General features: G+C 43.7%; 1 protein-coding gene across 1 annotated transcript in view; it reads right to left on the bottom strand.

The window, feature by feature from the left end:
- Positions 1-15,977, bottom strand: part of LOC124009310 (sodium/potassium-transporting ATPase subunit alpha-2-like) — a 33,814-nt gene extending 17,837 nt beyond the window's left edge. Inside the window, exons 1-4 of the mRNA XM_046320976.1 lie at positions 15,829-15,977; positions 14,203-14,283; positions 10,557-10,616; positions 9,149-9,352 (exon numbers count right to left, since the gene is read on the bottom strand). Of these exons, the coding sequence (XP_046176932.1) occupies positions 9,149-9,352; positions 10,557-10,616; positions 14,203-14,283; positions 15,829-15,840 (357 nt within the window). The 5' untranslated portion in view covers positions 15,841-15,977. The remainder of the gene's footprint in view (positions 1-9,148; positions 9,353-10,556; positions 10,617-14,202; positions 14,284-15,828) is intronic.
- Positions 15,978-20,000: the final 4,023 nt, after the last annotated feature.

Genomic DNA, 20,000 nt, shown 5'->3' with positions numbered 1-20,000 from the left:
GAGGGGGAGAGAGAGACAATTCGAGAAAGACAGAGAGACAATTAGACCCAACCAAATCATTTGAAAATAAAAATATAATTACTTGACACATTGGAAAGAATTAACAAACAAAAAAGCAAACTGGAATGCTATTAGGCCCTAAACAGAGAATGCACAGTGGCAGAATACCTGACCACTGTGACTGACCCAAAATTAAGGAAAGCTTTGCCTATAGTACCGTACCAATCAAAAGTTTGGACACAGCTACTCATTAAAGGGTCTTTCTTTATTTGAGAATAATAGTGATGACATCAAATCTATGACACACAAAACATATGGAATAATGAAGTAACAAAAAAACGTGTTAAACCAATCAAAATGTATTTTTTATTTTAGATTCTTCAAAGTAGCCACCCTTTGCCCTGATGACAGCTGGAGCTAGAGACATATCTGCACTCTGGATTGTGGTGAGACAACGTCAACAGGAGAAAGAGCAGGAGCAGGAGAAGAACAGAGCACTAGAGGACAGGATCAGAGTGCTGGAGAAGAGGGTAAAGGGGGTGTGTGTTACAGAGAACAACTATTAGAGAGCTAGCCACACCCACAGAGAAGCCAGTAACAGCCCACCTCAGCCCCCAACCAAAGTCTTGACACCACAGTGGAACAGTCCACTCCAGACCCTGACCATGGCCTCGACATCACAGCAGGACAGACAAATGAAGAACCCCAAGCCCAGGGGATCCCAACCCCTCTGAGCACCCGTCCGTCCGTCAGCCACCCTGACAACCCCCCCACACCCACGGTGGACATACACAAGCCCAGGGGATCCCAACCCCTCTGAGCACCCGTCCGTCCGTCAGCCACCCTGACAACCCCCCCACACCCACGGTGGACATACACAAGCCCAGGGGATCCCAACCCCTCTGAGCACCCGTCCGTCCGTCAGCCACCCTGACAACCCCCCCACACCCACGGTGGACATCTGTTGTCCAAACACACAGTGTCTAAACTCTGGTGTCCAAACACACAGTGTCTAAACTCTGGTGTCCAAACACACAGTGTCTAAACTCTGGTGTCCAAACACACAGTGTCTAAACTCTGGTGTCCAAACACACAGTGTCTAAACTCTGGTGTCCAAACACACAGTGTCTAAACTCTGGTGTCCAAACACACAGTGTCTAAACTCTGGTGTCCAAACACACAGTGTCTAAACTCTGGTTTCCAAACACACAGTGTCTAAACTCTGGTGTCCAAACACACAGTGTCTAAACTCTGGTGTCCAAACACACAGTGTCTAAACTCTGGTGTCCAAACACACAGTGTCTAAACTCTGGTGTCCAAACACACAGCGTGCCCTAAATCTTCTGTCTGAGGACCAACCACGGTCACCCAGCCACATAATAATACACACAGGCACAAACGACCTGAGAGCACAGCAGGAAAGCGTGGCCACAGCACTCAAGGGAGTGATTGAAAAATCTTCTCCTACCTTCCCCAATGCACAAGTGGTTATCTCCACCCTGCTACCATACAGCGGGTAAACACAAGTATGACCCATGACTGTGCCTCAAAACCAAATGTTTTCTTGGCCCACCACCACCCTTGACTTGAACAGCCTTTTATGACAAGGTCCACCTACACAAGGCAGCAGTGCCCACCTTCGCCCGGACCCTAAAGGGCATCACCCTCAACCGCAGCCCCAACACCTCACACAGGAGTAACAGATCAATAGACACCCCGCCCAGACCTGCGTGACCCCCCCCCCCCCCCCCCGCCGAGAGGACCTACATCCAGACCACAGCACCACCAGCCACATCCACACCCCCACTCCAACCAATGAACACCTCCACAAGTCAACCATGCCCACGCCCCGTGTAGGCCCCCTCAGATCAGACCTATGCCCCTCCTGCCCACCCCATGCCCCCCACCCCCGTAAAGTGAGCCTCAACATGGAAGTCACATATAAGCCCAGGCTATGAGCGGGAAAACAGGCCCATCCCCCACTCTCACACTCGCCCAGGCCAATGGCATGTACCAGGTGCTCAGCAGGCTCTGCTCACACTTACTGGTCTGAGGCCAAACCACACGACTAACAACATTGGACACTTTATGGAACACAAAGCCTTCACTATATCATCCCAGACCTGAGGTCATCTGCCTTTGACCTAAAGAGCAGGAAACTGGACTTCAACAAATAAATCAGAAACACAGACATTGTCATCCTACAAGAAACATGGTATAGATGAGATGGACCCACTGGTTTCCCTCTAGGTTACAGAGAGCTGGTAGTCCCATCCACCAAACTACCAGGTGTGAAACAGGGAGGAGACTCATTTGGTATGCTCTTTTGGTATAGAGCAGACCTAACTCACTCTATTACATTAATCAAAACAGGAACATTTTACATTTGGTTAGAAATTCAAAAGGAAATGATCTTAACAGAGAAAAATGTCATCCTGTGTGCTACCTACAATTATTCCCCCCCACGAGAATCCCTATACTTTAATGAAGACAGCTTCTCCACCCTGGAGGGGGAAATCAATCATTTCCAGGCCCAGGGACATGTACTAGTCTGTGGCGACCTAAATGCCAGAACTGGACAATAACCTGACACCCTCAGCACACAGGGGGACAAACACCTACCTGGAGGTAAAGCATTACCACCCCCATATGCCCCCCTAGGCACAACTACGACAACATAACCAACAAAAACGTGTCACAACTACTGCAGCTCTGTCGCACGCTGGGTATTTACATAGTTAATGGTAGGCTTCGAGAGGACTCCCACGGTAGGTACACTTATAACTCATCTCTTGGCAGTACTACTGTGGACTACTTTATCATTAACCTCAACCCAGGGTCTCTCAGAGCGTTCACAGTCAGCCCACTGACACCCCTATCAGATCACAGAAAAATCACAGTCTACTTGAGCAATACTCAATCATGAGGCATCAAATCAAAGGATGTGAATAATATTAAGAAATGCTATAGATGGAAGGAAAGTAGTGTGGAAACCTACCAAAAAACAATTAGGCAACATCACATTCAATCCCTTTCAGACAACTTCCTGGACAAAACATCCCACTGTAATAGTGAAGGTGTAAACTTAGCAGTAGAAAAACTAGACAGTATATTTGACCTCTTAACTTCCCTGTCAAATCTAAACATTTCAAACAGAAAACCGAAGAAAATGAACAACAATGACAAATGGTTTGATGAAGAATGCAAAAACCGAAGAAAGAAATTGAGAAACCTATCCAAGCAAAAATATAGAGACCCAGTAAACCTGAGTCTACACCTTCACTATGGTGAATTACTAAAACAATATAGAAATACACTACTGAAAACCTGAGTCTACACCTTCACTATGGTGAATCACTAAAACAATACAGAAATACACTACTGAAAACCTGAGTCTACACCTTCACTATGGTGAATCACTAAAACAATACAGAAATACACTACTGAAAACCTGAGTCTACACCTTCACTATGGTGAATCACTAAAACAATACAGAAATACACTATGGAAAAAGAAGGAACAGCATGTCAGAAATCAGCTCAATGTAATTGAAGAATCTATAGACTCGAACCACTTTTGGGAAAATTGGAAAACACTAAACAACACGAAGAATTATCTATCCAAAATGGAGATGATTGGCTAAACCACTTCTCCAATATTTTTATCCCTATAACAAAGAACAAACAGCAAAAACATATACATGATCAAATGCAAATCTTAGAATCAACTATTGAAGACTACCAGAACCCACTGGATTCTCCAATTAAATTGAATGAACTACAGGACAAAATACAAAACCCTCAACTTTAAAAGGCTTGTGGTGTTGATGGTATCCTTAATGAAATTACAAAATATACAGGCCACAAAATCCAAACCACAAAAGTGGAGATAAATTTGACCGCAATATATACTGTGGGATATACAGCAAAATCAACGATGGGAAATTCCTCTGTATTATCATTAACAGCAGACTGGGACATTTACTCAGGGACAACAATGTACTGAGCAAATGTAAAATTGGCTTTATAGCAAATTACCATACGACAGACCACATATTCACACTGCACATCCTAATTGACAAACAAACAAACAAACCAAAACAAAGGCAATGTCTTCTCATTCTTTGTTGATTTCAAAAAAGCTTTTGACTCAGTATGGCATGAGGGTCTGCCAATAAAACTGATGGAAAGTGGTGTTGGGAGTAAAACATACAACATTATCAAATCCATGTACACAAACAACAAGTGTGCGGTTAAAATTGGCAAAAAACATACACATTTCTTTCCACGGGCCCGGGGGGTGAGACAGAGATGCAGCTTAAGCTCCTCCCTCTTCAACATATATATATCAACGAATTGGCAAATGCACTAGAAAAGTCTGCAGCAACTGGCCTCACCCTACTAAAATCTGAATTCAAATGTCTACTGTTTGCTAATGATCTGGTGCTTCTGTCCCCAACCATGGAGGGCCTGCAGCAGCACCTAGATCTTCTGCAAAGATTCTGTCAGACCTGGGACCTGACAGTAAATCTCAGTAAGGATAAAATAATGGTGTTCCAAAAAACAATCCATTCGCCAAGGACCACAAATATAAATTCCATCTAGACACCATTGCCCTAGAGCACACTAAAAACTATGCATGCCTCGGCCTAAACATCAGCACCACAGATAACTTCCACAAAGCTGTGAACGAGCTGAGACAAGGCAAAAAGGGCCTTCTATGCCATCAAAAGGAACAAAACATTCTACATACCAATTAGGATCTGCCTAAAAATACTTGAATCAGTTATAGAACCCATGGCCCTTTATGGTTGTGAGGTCTGTAGTCCGCTCACCAACCAAGAATTCACAAAATATGACAAACACCAAATTGAAACTCTGCATGCAGAATTCTGCAAAAATATCCTCAGTGTACAATGTAAAACAACAAATAATGCTTAAAGAGCATAATTAGGCCGATACCCACTAATTATCAAAATCCAGAAAAGAGCCGTTAAATTCTTCAACCATCTAAAAGGAAGCAATTCCCAAACAAAGCCATCGCCTCCAGAGAGATGAACATGGAGAAGAGTCCCCTAAAGGAAGCAATTCCCAAACAAAGCCATCGCCTCCAGAGAGATGAACATGGAGAAGAGTCCCCTAAAGGAAGCAATTCCCAAACAAAGCCATCACCTACAGACAGATGAACCTGGAGAAAAGTCCCCTAAAGGAAGCAATTCCCAAACAAAGCCATCACCTCCAGAGAGATGAACATGGAGAAGAGTCCCCTAAAGGAAGCAATTCCCAAACAAAGCCATCGCCTCCAGAGAGATGAACATGGAGAAGAGTCCCCTAAAGGAAGCAATTCCCAAACAAAGCCATCACCTACAGAGAGATGAACCTGGAGAAGAGTCCCCTAAAGGAAGCGATTCCCAAACAAAGCCATCACCTACAGAGAGATGAACCTGGAGAAGAGTCCCCTAAAGGAAGCGATTCCCAAACAAAGCCATCACCTACAGAGAGATGAACATGGAGAAGAGTCCCCTAAAGGAAGCGATTCCCAAACAAAGCCATCACCTACAGAGAGATGAACCTGGAGAAGAGTCCCCTAAAGGAAGCGATTCCCAAACAAAGCCATCACCTACAGAGAGATGAACCTGGAGAAGAGTCCCCTAAAGGAAGCGATTCCCAAACAAAGCCATCACCTACAGAGAGATGAACATGGAGAAGAGTCCCCTAAGCAAGCTGGACCTAATGCTGTTCACAAACACAATCAGACACCACAGAGCCCCAGGACAGCAACACAATTAGACCCAACCAAATCATGAGAAAGCAAAAAGACAATTACTTGGCACATTGGAAAGAATTGACTTAAAAACAGAGCAAACTGTAATGCTATTTGGCCCTAAACCGAGAGTACACAGTGCATAATACCTGACCACTGTGACTGACCAAAACTTAAGGAAATCTTTGACTATGTATAGACTTAGTGAGCATTGCCTTGCTATTGAGAAAGGTCACCGTAGGCAGACCTGGCTCTCAAGAGAAGACAGGCTATATGCACACTGCCCACAAAATGAGGTGGAAACTGAACTTCCTAACCTCCTGCCCAATGTATGACCATTTTAGAGACACATATTTCCCTCAGATTACACAGACCCACAAAGAATTCGAAAACAAACCCAATTTTGATAAACTCCCATATCTACTGGGTGAAATACCAGAGCGTGCCATCACAGCAGCAAGATTTGTGACCTGTTGCCACAAGAAAAGGTCAACTAGTGAAGAATAAACACCATTGTAAGTCCAACATATATTTATGTTTATTTATTTTCCCTTTTGTACTTTAACTATTTGCACATCGTTACAACACTGTATTTAGACATAATATGACATGTGAAATGTCTTTATTCTTTTTGAACTTTTGTGAGTGTAATGTTTACTGTTCATTTTTATTGTTTATTTCACTTTTGTATATGATCTACTTCACTTGCTTTGGCAATGTTAACATGTGTGTTTCCCAGGCCAATAAAGCCCTTAAATTTAATTGAAATTTAATTGAATTGAGGGGGTGGGGCGAGTTGGAGGGAGGGGGGTAGAGAAAGAGAGATGGGAGGTAAAGAGAGAGAGAAAGGGGGAGGTAGAGAGGGGGTGAGGTACAGAGAGAGAAGGGATGTAGAGACAGAGAACAGAAGCAGACAAAGGTTATTATCTTCTAAGTATTATATTTGTTATATTTGACAGGTGAAATGGCCACACAGAGGGACAGAGTTAATTACAGACACCTGTAATAATCTGAAGTACCCCAAAATACCACTAGATGTCATCTGATAAAATAACAGATAAAAACGTGAAAGCTACCAAAATTCTGGTAGTTTACTGGTAAATGTCAAAAGATTCTAGTATTATAGTTTACAACCCTAATTCAAAGCGATTTACAGTCATGTGTGCAACATTTTTTTAATGTATAGGATACTGTCTTTGTACTACACAGTATATGACATAATAACAACATATTAGTCTGTGAAGTGAAGTTGATGATGTTCGTCGTAATGATGAGACCAATAATGATACCAATGATGAGACCAATGGTGAGACCAAGGTGAGCCCAATGATGAGACCAAGGTGAGACCAATGATGAGACCAAGGTGAGACCAATGATGAGACCAAGGTGAGACCAATGATGAGACCAAGGTGAGACCAATGATGAGACCAAGGTGAGACCAAGGTGAGACCAATGAAGAGACCAAGGTGAGACCAATGATGAGACCAATGGTGTGACCAAGGTGAGACCAATGATGAGACCAAGGTGAGACCAATAATGATACCAATGATGAGACCAATGATGAGACCAATGATGAGACCAAGGTGAGACCAATGATGAGACCAATGATGAGACCAAGGTGAGACCAATGATGAGACCAATGATGAGACCAAGGTGAGACCAAGGTGAGACCAATGATGAGACCAATGATGAGACCAATGAAGAGACCAAGGTGAGACCAATGAAGAGACCAAGGTGAGACCAATAATGATACCAATGATGAGACTAATGATGAGACCAATGATGAGACCAAGGTGAGACCAATGATGAGACCAATGATGAGACCAAGGTGAGACCAATGAAGAGACCAAGGTGAGACCAATGATGAGACCAAGGTGAGACCAATGATGAGACCAAGGTGAGACCAATGATGAGACCAAGGTGAGACCAATGATGAGACCAAGGTGAGACCAATGATGAGACCAAGGTGAGACCAATGATGAGACCAAGGTGAGACCAAGGTGAGACCAATGAAGAGACCAAGGTGAGACCAATGATGAGACCAATGGTGTGACCAAGGTGAGACCAATGATGAGACCAAGGTGAGACCAATAATGATACCAATGATGAGACCAATGATGAGACCAATGATGAGACCAAGGTGAGACCAATGATGAGACCAATGATGAGACCAAGGTGAGACCAATGATGAGACCAATGATGAGACCAAGGTGAGACCAAGGTGAGACCAATGATGAGACCAATGATGAGACTAATGAAGAGACCAAGGTGAGACCAATGAAGAGACCAAGGTGAGACCAATAATGATACCAATGATGAGACCAATGATGAGACCAATGATGAGACCAAGGTGAGACCAATGATGAGACCAATGATGAGACCAAGGTGAGACCAATGAAGAGACCAAGGTGAGACCAATGATGAGACCAAGGTGAGACCAATGATGAGACCAAGGTGAGACCAATGATGAGACCAAGGTGAGACCAATGATGAGACCAAGGTGAGACCAATGATGAGACCAAGGTGCAACGTGAATAGAGTTCCACATATTTGAATAAACTGAAACTCACCAAAACAAAACAAAAACGCACAAACGAAACGTGACGCTACTGGTGTACACTCAGGCAACTCAATAAACACAAATGAGGAAATGGCTACCTAAATATGATCCCCAATCAGAGACAACGATAAACAGCTGTCTCTGATTGGGAACCATATCATGCCAACATAGACATACAAAAAACCTAGATGACCCATGCTAGTCACTATCACACCCTAACCAACAAAGAGAATAAACATCTTTCTATGGTCAGGGCGTGACATGATGACGATGATTGTTTGTAGTATGCAGCATGTAGTACGTTTGCAGTCAGGTGTGCACTGATTACAATAGACAGTGTTCGCTAATAACTGTACTGTGACTATATAGCCTGAGTGCCAGTCTGTGACTATATAGCCTGAGTGCCAGTCTGTGACTATATAGCCTGAGTGCCAGTCTGTGACTATATAGCCTGAGTGCCAGTCTGTGACTATATAGCCTGAGTGCCAGTCTGTGACTATATAGCCTGAGTGCCAGTCTGTTTGTGCAATATCATACCATCTCCTTGTCACTCAGTCCCATTACAAAAGGCCAGAGCACACACAGATCTGGGACTCAGGCTAGTATCTGACAAATGTAACATGAACATATAACGTCCCATAGTCTGGCTGATAGACCATGTTAGATGCAAAGAAGGGTTGTAGTGTATAGACTGCTGTACTGTAGGGAATCTGGAGTGATTGATAGCCACCGAATGGGATCAAAGGACCATGGCTGTGCAAAGGACTGGAGTGTTATGGTGTAGTGAACAGATGTTATGTTGTCGAGCCTTGTGGTGGTTCTTACGTTGTCATTGGCTGGCTCGTCCTCTGTGGCCACCTGGATACTGTAGGCCAGGAAGCAGAGAATGGCACCGATCCAGAGGAGCAAGGAGAAACCCCCGAACAGCTGACGGCAGAACTTCACCCACTCTGGGGTGGTGGGAGGAGGAGTCAACACGTTGGGCCCCTCCCTGGCCAGCACCTCCAGAGCCTTGGCATAGGTCAGACCCTGGAACACAAGTACCGTCCGTCAAGGAATAAGTCAATAGACACACCATCACTATGGAGACGGTACAATTCAGTTCACAACAGCAGAATCACTACGGAGACGGAGACGGTACAATTCACAACAGCAGAATCACTACGGAGACGGAGACGGTACAATTCAGTTCACAGCAACAGAATCACTACGGAGACGGAGACGGTACAATTCACAACAGCAGAATCACTACGGAGACGGTACAGTTCACAGCAACAGAATCACTACGGAGACGGTACAGTTCACAGCAACAGAATCACTACGGAGACGGTACAGTTCACAGCAACAGAATCACTACGGAGACGGTACAGTTCACAACAGCAGAATCACTACGGAGACGGTACAGTTCACAGCAGCAGAATCAGCTTTTTAATTTGTAGTTGCCCTTCGTGATAGAAGCACCACATTTCACATCACAACTATGACACGTATAAAGAAGTATTTTTGACTATAGTGCCATCATTGATTTTGTCTCTGGCGTTCATCTCTAACATGGCCTCTGAACAACATTGTGGTTCTGTGTGAGATTAAAGATGTGATATACAGACCTCTGTTACTTCACTGATATTCACTATAATACCACTGAACACAACTAATAAAGATCCCTTGGCTGCGTTCACATGTGGGACAGGGATGAGAACCCTGTGGACTCAATTTAGAACACCATGGACCAAAGTAACAGTTGTGTGTGTGTGTGTGTGTGTGTGTGTGTGTGTGTGTGTGTGTGTGTGTGTGTGTGTGTGTGTGTGTGTGTGTGTGTGTGTGTGTGTGTGTGTGTGTGTGTGTGTGTGTGTGTGTGTGTGTGTGTGTGTGTGTGTGTGTGTGTGTGTGTGTGTGTGTGTGTGTGTGTGTGTGTGTGTGTGTGTGTGTGTTTGTGTGTAGCGAGGACAGAGGCAATAGCTATGTGGAGATTAGATCAGGCCTGGGAGACTAGTGTTATTAAATAGCAGAGCAGAAGGAAGAGAAAGCGGCTCTCTGTGTGTGTGTGTGTGTGTGTGTGTGTGTGTGTGTGTGTGTGTGTGTGTGTGTGTGTGTGTGTGTGTGTGTGTGTGTGTGTGTGTGTGTGTGTGTGTGTGTGTGTGTGTGTGTGTGTGTGTGTGTGTGTGTGTGTGTGTGTGTGTGTGTGTGTGTGCGTGCGTGTGCGTGCGTGCGTGTGTACGTGCATGCTTGTTACCCGGGCCAGGTCGACTCCGTAGCGTCTTCCCAGATCGTCCAATGATATCTTGTGATCATCCTGTGAAAGAACAGCAGAATAATCTGACTTCCTCAAATGTACTGTCACTGCCAGGTCACTATTCAAAGTTAAACTTAGCACAATCACGTTTTGACACACGTGACAGCGAGATGGCACCCCTATTCCCTGTTTGGTGCTAGTCTGGTGTCTTATCTGTTTGGTGCTAGTCTGGTCCCTTATCTGATTGGTGCTGGTCTGGTTCCTTATCTGATTGGTGCTGGTCTGGACCCTTATCGGATTGGTGCTAGTCTGGTCCCTTATCTGTTTGGTGCTGTTCTGGTCCCTTATCTGTTAGGTGCTAGTCTGGTCCCTTATCAGTTAGGTTCTAGTCTGGTCCCTTATCAGTTTGGTGCTGGTCTGGTCCCTTATCAGTTTGGTGCTGTTCTGGTCCCTTATCTGTTTGTGCTAGTCTGGTCCCTTATCAGTTAGATTCTAGTCTGGTCCCTTATCAGTTAGGTGCTAGTCTGGTCCCTTATCAGTTTGGTGCTGGTCTGGTCCCTTATCAGTTAGGTGCTAGTCTGGTCCCTTATCTATTTGTGCTATCATTCCAAATATGTTTGACATGACAAGGAGTGGCTTGATGGCACTAGCAGGCAGGTACCCAGACTAATTTGGTGCACTACTGCTCTGGTCAACAGTAGTGCAGTACATAGATTGTCTTCAGAAAGTATTCATACCCCTTGACTTATTCCACATTTTGTTGTGTTACAGCCTGAAGTCCTGCCATCCAGGACCTCTACACCAGGCGGTGTCAGAGGAAGGCCCTAAAAATTGTCAAAGACTAGAACCACGCTAGTCATAGACTGTTCTCTCTGCTACCGCACAGCAAGCTGTACCGGAGCGCCAAGTCTAGGTCCAGGTGGCTTCTAAACAGCTTCTACCCCCAAGCCATAAGACTCCTGAACATAAGGTCAAATGGCTACTCAGACTGCTGCTCTTTAATTATTTGTTCCTTTTATTTCTTATTCTTTTAGGTATGTTTCTTAAAACGGCATTGTTGGTTACGGGCTTGTAAGTAATCATTTCACTGTAAGGTCTACAATTTCGGCAATTGTGACAAAATTGTTTAAATAGATTTTTTGTTCACCCATCTACATACACACAATGCCCCATAATGACAAAGTGAAAACATAAGTATTCCCACCCCTGAGTCAATGCATGTTAGAATCACCTTTGGCAGCGATTACATAGATCTTGTCATAGATTTTCAAGCCGATTTTAAGTCAAAACTGTAACTAGGCCACTCAGGAACATTCAATGTCGTCTTGGTAAGCAACTACAGTATATATTTGGCCTTGTGTTTTAGGTTATTGTCCTGCTGAAATATGAATTTGTCTCCCAGTGTCTGGTGGAAAGCAGGATTTTGTCTATGCTTAGCTATATTCTGTTTCTTTTTATTTAAAAAAAATGGGGCGACGCAAAATTGGCCTAGCGTCGTCCGGGTTAGGGAGGGTTTGGCCGTTAGGGATATCCTGTCTCATCGCGCACCAGCGACTCCAGGTCGCCAGGTACAAAGTGTTCCCTCCGACACATTGGTGCAGCTGGCTTCCGGGTTGGATGCGCGCTGTTTTAAGAAGCAGTGCGGCTTGGTTGGGTTGTGTTTCGGAGGACGCATGGCTTTCAACCTTCGTCTCTCCTGAGCCCGTACGGGAGTTGTAGCGATGAGACAAGATAGTAGCTACTAACAATTGGATACCACGAAATTGGGGAGAAAAGGGGGTAAAATTCAACAACAACAAAAAAACTCCCTAGTCCTTGCCGCTGACAAGCATACCCATAACATGGTGCAGCCAACACCAGGCTTGACAACATAAAGAGTGGTACTCAGTGATGTGTTGTGTCCCCAAACATAATGCTTTGTATTCAGTTCATAAAGTTATTTACAGTTTTACTTTAGTGCCGTATTGCAAACAGGATGCAAGTTTTGGAATATTTTGTATTCTGTACAGGCTTCTTTCTTTAAACTCTGTAACTGTTTTAAAGTCACCATTGGCCTCATGGTGAAATCCCTGAGCGGTTTCTTTCCTCTCTGGCAACTGAGTTAGGAAGGATGCCTGTATTGTTGTAGTGACTGGGTATATTGATACACCATCCTATGTGTAATTAATAACTTCACCAAGCTCAGAGGGATATTCAATGTCTGCTTCTTTATCTTTTTACTAATCTACCAATAGGTGCCCTTCTTTATGAGGTGTTGGAAAACCTCCCTGGTCATTGTGGTTGAATTTGTGTTTGAAATTCACTGCTTGACTGAGGGACCTTACAGAAAATTGTTGTGTGTGGGGTACAGATATTATGTAGTCTTTCAATAATCATGTTAAACAGTATTATTGCACACAGAGTGAGTCCAAGCAACTTATATTACTTTTTAAGCAAATGTATACTGCTGAATGTATTTGGGCTTGCCATAACAAAGGGGTTGAATACTTATTTACTCAAGACATTTCAGCTTTTCCATTTTTAATTCAATTGTACAAATTTCTGAAAATATAATTCCACTTTGGCATTATGGGGTATTGTGTGTAGGCCAGTGACAAAACAAAATCTCAATGGAATCCATTTTGAATTCAGGCTGTAACACAACAAAATGTGGAATAAGTCAAGGGGTGGGAATACTTTCTCCAAAAGGCTCTGGGTGCCATTACTTTCTGAAGGCCCTGTAGGTAACAGGGTGCCATTACTTTCTGAAGGCCCTGTAGGTAACAGGGTGCCATTACTTTCTGAAGGCCCTGTAGGTGACAGAACAGGGTGCCATTACTTTCTGAAGGCCCTGTAGGTGACAGAACAGGGTGCCATTACTTTCTGAAGGCCCTGTAGGTAACAGAACAGGGTGCCATTACTTTCTGAAGGCCCTGTAGGTGACAGAACAGGGTGCCATTACTTTCTGAAGGCCCTGTAGGTAACAGAACAGGGTGCCATTACTTTCTGAAGGCCCTGTATGTGACAGGGTGCCATTACTTTCTGAAGGCCCTGTAGGTAACAGGGTGCCATTACTTTCTGAAGGCCCTGTAGGTGACAGGGTGCCATTACTTTCTGAAGGCCCTGTAGGTAACAGAACAGGGTGCCATTACTTTCTGAAGGCCCTGTAGGTGACAGGGTGCCATTACTTTCTGAAGGCCCTGTAGGTAACAGAACAGGGTACCATTACTTTCTGAAGGCCCTGTAGGTAACAGAACAGGGTGCCATTACTTTCTGAAGGCCCTGTAGGTAACAGAACAGGGTGCCATTACTTTCTGAAGGCCCTGTAGGTGACAGGGTGCCATTACTTTCTGAAGGCCCTGTAGGTGACAGAACAGGGTGCCATTACTTTCTGAAGGCCCTGTAGGTGACAGAACAGGGTGCCATTACTTTCTGAAGGCCCTGTAGGTAACAGGGTGCCATTACTTTCTGAAGGCCCTGTAGGTAACAGGGTGCCATTACTTTCTGAAGGCCCTGTAGGTAACAGGGTGCCATTACTTTCTGAAGGCCCTGTAGGTAACAGGGTGCCATTACTTTCTGAAGGCCCTGTAGGTAACAGGGTGCCATTAATTTCTGAAGGCCCTGTAGGTGACAGGGTGCCATTTAAGAGTCAGACTGTTACTCTCACCATGGACACCTCCTTCTTGAGCTCATCCAGTTCCTGCTCCTTCTTCTTCTTCTTCTTTCCGTCTCCATATTCAGCACCACTCTGAGGAATGATTATCACATTAAACTCAAGCACTTAACTCAAACCCCCCACATGCTGACCGTCTGTGTGTGTGCGTGTGTGTGTGTGAGAGAGAGAGAGAGAGAGAGAGAGAGAGAGAGAGAGAGAGAGAGAGAGAGAGAGAGAGAGAGAGAGAGAGAGAGAGAGAGAGAGAGAGAGAGAGAGAGAGAGAGAGAGAGAGAGAGAGAGAGAGAGAGAGTGAGAGAGAGAGAGAGAGAGAGAGAGAGAGTGTGTGTGTGTGTGTGTGTGTGTGTGTGTGTGTGTGTGTGTGTGTGTGTGTGTGTGTGTGTGTGTGTGTGTGTGTGTGTGTGTGTGTGTGTGTGTGTGTGTGTGTGTGTGTGTGTGTGTGTGTGTGTGTGTGTATATGTGTGTGTGTGTGTGGGTGTTGCTCAGATTGTAACAGTCACTGATGAAGAATGCAGCATCGTGGATATCATCTGCTGATGTCACTCTTTCGTTTCCCAGCAGCACGTGTGAATGAGTGAAAGAGCGACAGAGAGGATGAACATGTGTGAGAGAGACACACATTGAAAAAGCAAATCAAAAAGGCTTTTCGAGAGTAGCGAGCTGTTGGAGTTCAGGAAATGTCTCCCACAGCAATTTCCCCAATTTGCTCTTCTCTATGATACTGTATAACAGACACCTACTAACAACAAATGTCAGCTAGAATTGAAGAATTTATACTACTATCCAGTGTGCTTACAATGTGCCTCAACACTGTGGCATAACCAGCATCATTGCAGACGTGATTAGAAAAAACTGCCTTAGGTTTTCCATCATGCCTCTTACTTTATATATGCGAAATAACTAGTTAACTTCCCCAGGTTTTTGAGTTTGGAAGATTTCTGGCATCAGCAGGAAATACGGAATCCTCTACTGGCATTTTACAACCCTAGACATGACTGGCTGGTGTTAGAAAATAGGTTGACCCAACCTTAACACAACTATATAGTCATGTGATGGACTGCATGTGTGTGTTTGTGTGTTTGTGTGTGTTGTGCATATATATATATGTTTGTGTGTGTGTGTGTGTATATATATATACTGCATGTGTGTGTGTGTGTTTGTGTATACTGCATGTGTGTGTATATATATACTGCATGTGTGTGTGTGTTTGTGTATACTGCATGTGTGTGTGTGTGTTTGTGTATACTGCATGTGTGTGTGTGTTTGTGTATACTGCATGTGTGTGTGTGTGTTTGTGTATACTGCATGTGTGTGTGTGTTTGTATATACTGCATGTGTGTGTGTGTTTGTGTATACTGCATGTGTGTGTGTGTTTGTATATACTGCATGTGTGTGTGTGTTTGTGTATACTGCATGTGTACATAAAGCAGAGTTGGGGTCAATTCCATTTCATTTCAGGAAATTCAGGAAGTTAAACTGAAATTCAAATATTCATCAATGTGTTGGAATGCTTTGAGTTGACTTTGTAAATGTAAATAGAATTGAGTCCAGCTCTGGTTTAAAGGATAGCAGAATACCCCTCTGTGTATATGCATGAATAAGTAAGTTAAGAGAACTTACCCCTTTCCCCATGTTTGCAGCGTTTCAACTCTAGGTTGCAATGTGAAGGACACACATTTCGTACTGACAGACAGACAGTCCTGATCTTCAACACATGGAAAAGACACGGGTGGCTTTTTTAGGGACTGGGACTGACACCCACTCCTTCCCCCCTACCCTTGCCCCCTGTCAGGGTAACCTGAACCTTCCCAGTACCCCTCCCCCGGCCCCTGGGTACACAGAGGGGGCTGTGTGCTGGAACCTGCACCTGTTGTTTCCCTGCCCTGCCCCCTGTGTGAGGAACCACCCTCAATAGAGCACTGTTAGGCTAGCCCCTCTCTCACCACTACAAACACTAACAACAACAATACAAACAACAACAAACAAAACAAAACAAAACACTATATCAACCTCATGTGTACCATTAAATAACAACCCTATTTTACACGTACTAAATAAACTGGGCACGGACCAGGTCTAAGGACCACTGTATACAATCTTACCCACATTTACCAAAGAACCAAAGTCACAACCAAACCCAAGTGATTCATCTCGGTAAATCTAACACCACACGGAGAGATACAGAGAAACAGTACTACACAGTATATTTCTAATGTAATCTACTATGACTTCCATAGCAATTAAATCGTGTTACTTGCCACCAAAAAAGTGGATTGCAAAAAGATTAGAAAAGTACTTATACGAGGCCTTCTCCCATTATTCAAAACCCTTGCCAAATAAGATAGGAAGTAGATCAGCAGTTTGTCTCTTGTGATGTCAGTCACTGACAGTAACTCAATTAGCCCTTGTCAGCTACCATTTTTTAGCTTGGTAAATTAGTCTGTAGTAATCATGGCCGGTCATTTATTTTGTTAATCCCTCTCACTCAGATATCATATAAAAAACTGCTAATATTTCTCTCCATCCTATGGCAAGATGTGTAGCGCTGCAGGAAATTAGCCTAGCAGTTAGAGTGTTAGACCAGTAACCGAAAGGTCACTGGTTCGAATACCCGAGCCGACAAGGTAAAAAATCTGTTGGTGCTCTTGAGCAAGGCACTTAACCCTAATTTGCTTCAGGGCCTCCGTACTACTATGGCTGACCCTGTAAAACAACAGATTTTACTGCACCTATCCGGTCTATGTGACAAAAACAAAACATTTTACGCCCTTGGATAGCCTATCAAGCATTCAGAACAGAAGCTCAGGGTAAGGATCTTGAAAGAGAAAGCTGAGGCCCCATCTTTACTGATACATACAGTGGGGCAAAAAAGTATTTAGTCAGCCACCAATTGTGCACGTTCTCCCACTTAAAAAGATGAGAGAGGCCTGTAATTTTCATCATAGGTACACTTCAACTATGACAGACAAAATGAGAAGGAAAAAAATCCAGAAAATCACATTGTAGGATTTTTAATGAATCAATTTGCAAATTATGGTGGAAAATAAGTATTTGGTCAATAACAAAAGTTTATCTCAATACTGTGTTTTATACCCTTTGTTGGCAATGACAGAGGTCAAACGTTTTCTGTAAGTCTTCACATGGTTTTCACACACTGTTGCTGGTATTTTGGCCCATTCCTCCATGCAGATCTCCTCTAGAGCAGTGATGTTTTGGGCCTGTTGCTGGGCAACACGGACTTTCAACTCCCTCCAAAGAATTTCTATGGGGTTGAGATCTGGAGACTGGCTAGGCCACTCCAGGACCTTGAAATGCTTCTTACGAAGCCACTCCTTCATTGCCTGAGCAGTGTGTTTGGGATCATTGTCATGCTGAAAGACCCAGCCACGTTTCATCTTCAATGCCCTTGCTGATGGAAGGAGGTTTTCACTCAAATCTCACGATACATGGCCCCATTCATTCTTTCCTTTACACAGATCAGTCGTCCTGGTCCCTTTGCTGAAAAACAGCCCCAAAGCATGATGTTTCCACCCCCATGCTTCACAGTAGGTATGGTGTTCTTTGGATGCAACTCAGCATTCCTTGTCCTCCAAACACGACTAGTTGAGTTATTACCAAAAAGTTATATTTTGGTTTCATCTGACCATATGACTTTCTCCCAATCTTCTTCTGAATCATCCAAATGCTCTCTAGCAAACTTCAGACGGGCCTGGACATGTACTGGCTTAAGCAGGGGGACACGTCTGGCACTGCAGGATTTGAGTCCCTGGCGGCATAGTGTGTTACTGATGGTAGGCTTTGTTAGCTCTCTGCAGGTCATTCACTAGGTTCCCCCGTGTGGTTCTGGGATTTTTGCTCACCGTTCTTGTGATCATTTTGACCCCACCGGGTGAGATCTTGCGTGGAGCCCCAGATCGAGGGAGATTATCAGTGGTCTTGTATGTCTTCCATTTCCTAATAATTGCTCCCACAGTTGATTTCTTCAAACCAAGCTGCTTACCTATTGCAGATTCAGTCTTCCCAGTCTGGTGCAGGTCTACAATTTTGTTTCTGGTGTCCTTTGACAGCTCTTTGGTTTTGACCATAGTGGAGTTTGGAGTGTGACTGTTTGAGGTTGTGGACATGTGTCTTTTATACTGATAACAAGTTCAAACAGGTGCCATTAATACAGGTAACGAGCGGAGGACAGAGGAGCCTCTTAAAGAAGAAGTTACAGGTCTGTGAGAGCCAGAAATCTTGCTTGTTTGTAGGGTGACCAAATACTTATTTTCCACCATAATTTGCAAATAAATTCATTAAAAATCCTATAATGTGATTTTCTGGATTTTTTTTCTCATTTTGTCTGTCATAGTTGAAGTGTACCTATGAGGCCTCTCTCATCTTTTTAAGTGGGAGAACTTGCACAAATGGTGGCTGACTAAATACTTTTTTGCCCCACTGTATGGACTTTGGTTTGACTTAACACACAAGATAAGTCTCTCTCGCCAAAGTGTCTTCATCCCAGCAACCACCTTGTTTCTTTCCAATCTCATTACCACGGCAACATCTGAAGTTTACCTCCCTTGTCCTCCCCATAATCTCCCCCTCACTGTGTCAGTGCCTCCTGTAGCCCCATGCAGTTTACCAACACCTGAAATGGAAAAGGATTTTATTTTACGCACCTGGAAAACATGCTCCAAAAAGAAATGAACAGCCACACAGAATCCCCCTCCAGATACAAGAGCAGAAATGTGTGTGCAAACAGTTTGCTCCACCCTATGACAACATGTGTAGAATTGCAGGAAATTAGTTGTAAAACTGCACATTTTCCTCCCTCCTCATGGCAAAATTTGCAGAATAGAATTACCTGTAAAACTAGGAATGTTTCACTCTGGTGTCAAGATGGGGGCCCCTAAAATGTTTTGCTCACAAGGTGGGGGAGCCAACAACATGTCACTTAGGGCCTCCAAAAAGTCTAAGGCCTGCTCTGATTGCATGTCTGGGTATGCAGACCCGGGAGCCACTGCGGCCCCCTCATGATGCGCTCAGATTGTTTGTACCTCGATCCCTGAAATAAATGATCCAATGGCTTATCAGAACATATTTGACTCAGACAGACATGGAGAATAGACATTTTTAATTTGAGTTTATTTTATTCTTCTTATACAAAAGAGATGCATTTGATGCTTTAATTTTTATTTACCTTCCTGTTACAACCTATTTTACATGACTGTAGAATTTATATTACTAGTACACTTCAATTATAAGCATTAAAAAAAAAAAAAATGTAAGACGCTTAAAATTTCTAAGAAAGGAATGTTATCTAACAACCTAAACTAATGCAGTACACAAACTATTCATCCAACAAAACAGTGTGAAGACATTTTAATGCAGTACACAAACTATTCATCCAACAAAACAGTGTGAAGACATTTTAATGCAGTTTGTAGTATTGTATCAGGAGTCTGTGTGGCCATCCTGAAAGAGGAATGAAAGAAACATTCAAACTACTCACATCTGATGATGGATAGTTGGTTAAACAGCATCGAGGTAAACAGAGATATCTAGTTCCTGTTGCCTTAAGGAACCGTGGTGCGCGTCACACTAGCTCACTCCCTATGACCACAGCTAAAAGAACAGAGCGCATTCAGAACTACACTAACCACCATGCATACCCTAACAATCATTCAGAACTACACTAACCACCATGCATATCCTAACAATCATTCAGAACTACACTAACCACCATGCATGCCCTAACAATCATTCAGAACTACACTAACCACCATGCATGCCCTAACAACCATTCAGAA

The sequence above is a fragment of the Oncorhynchus gorbuscha genome, linkage group LG22 (assembly GCF_021184085.1).
Source record: "Oncorhynchus gorbuscha isolate QuinsamMale2020 ecotype Even-year linkage group LG22, OgorEven_v1.0, whole genome shotgun sequence".
In the NCBI taxonomy this organism is placed as follows: Eukaryota; Metazoa; Chordata; class Actinopteri; order Salmoniformes; family Salmonidae; genus Oncorhynchus; species Oncorhynchus gorbuscha.
This window is presented reverse-complemented; position numbering and strand designations above follow the sequence as displayed.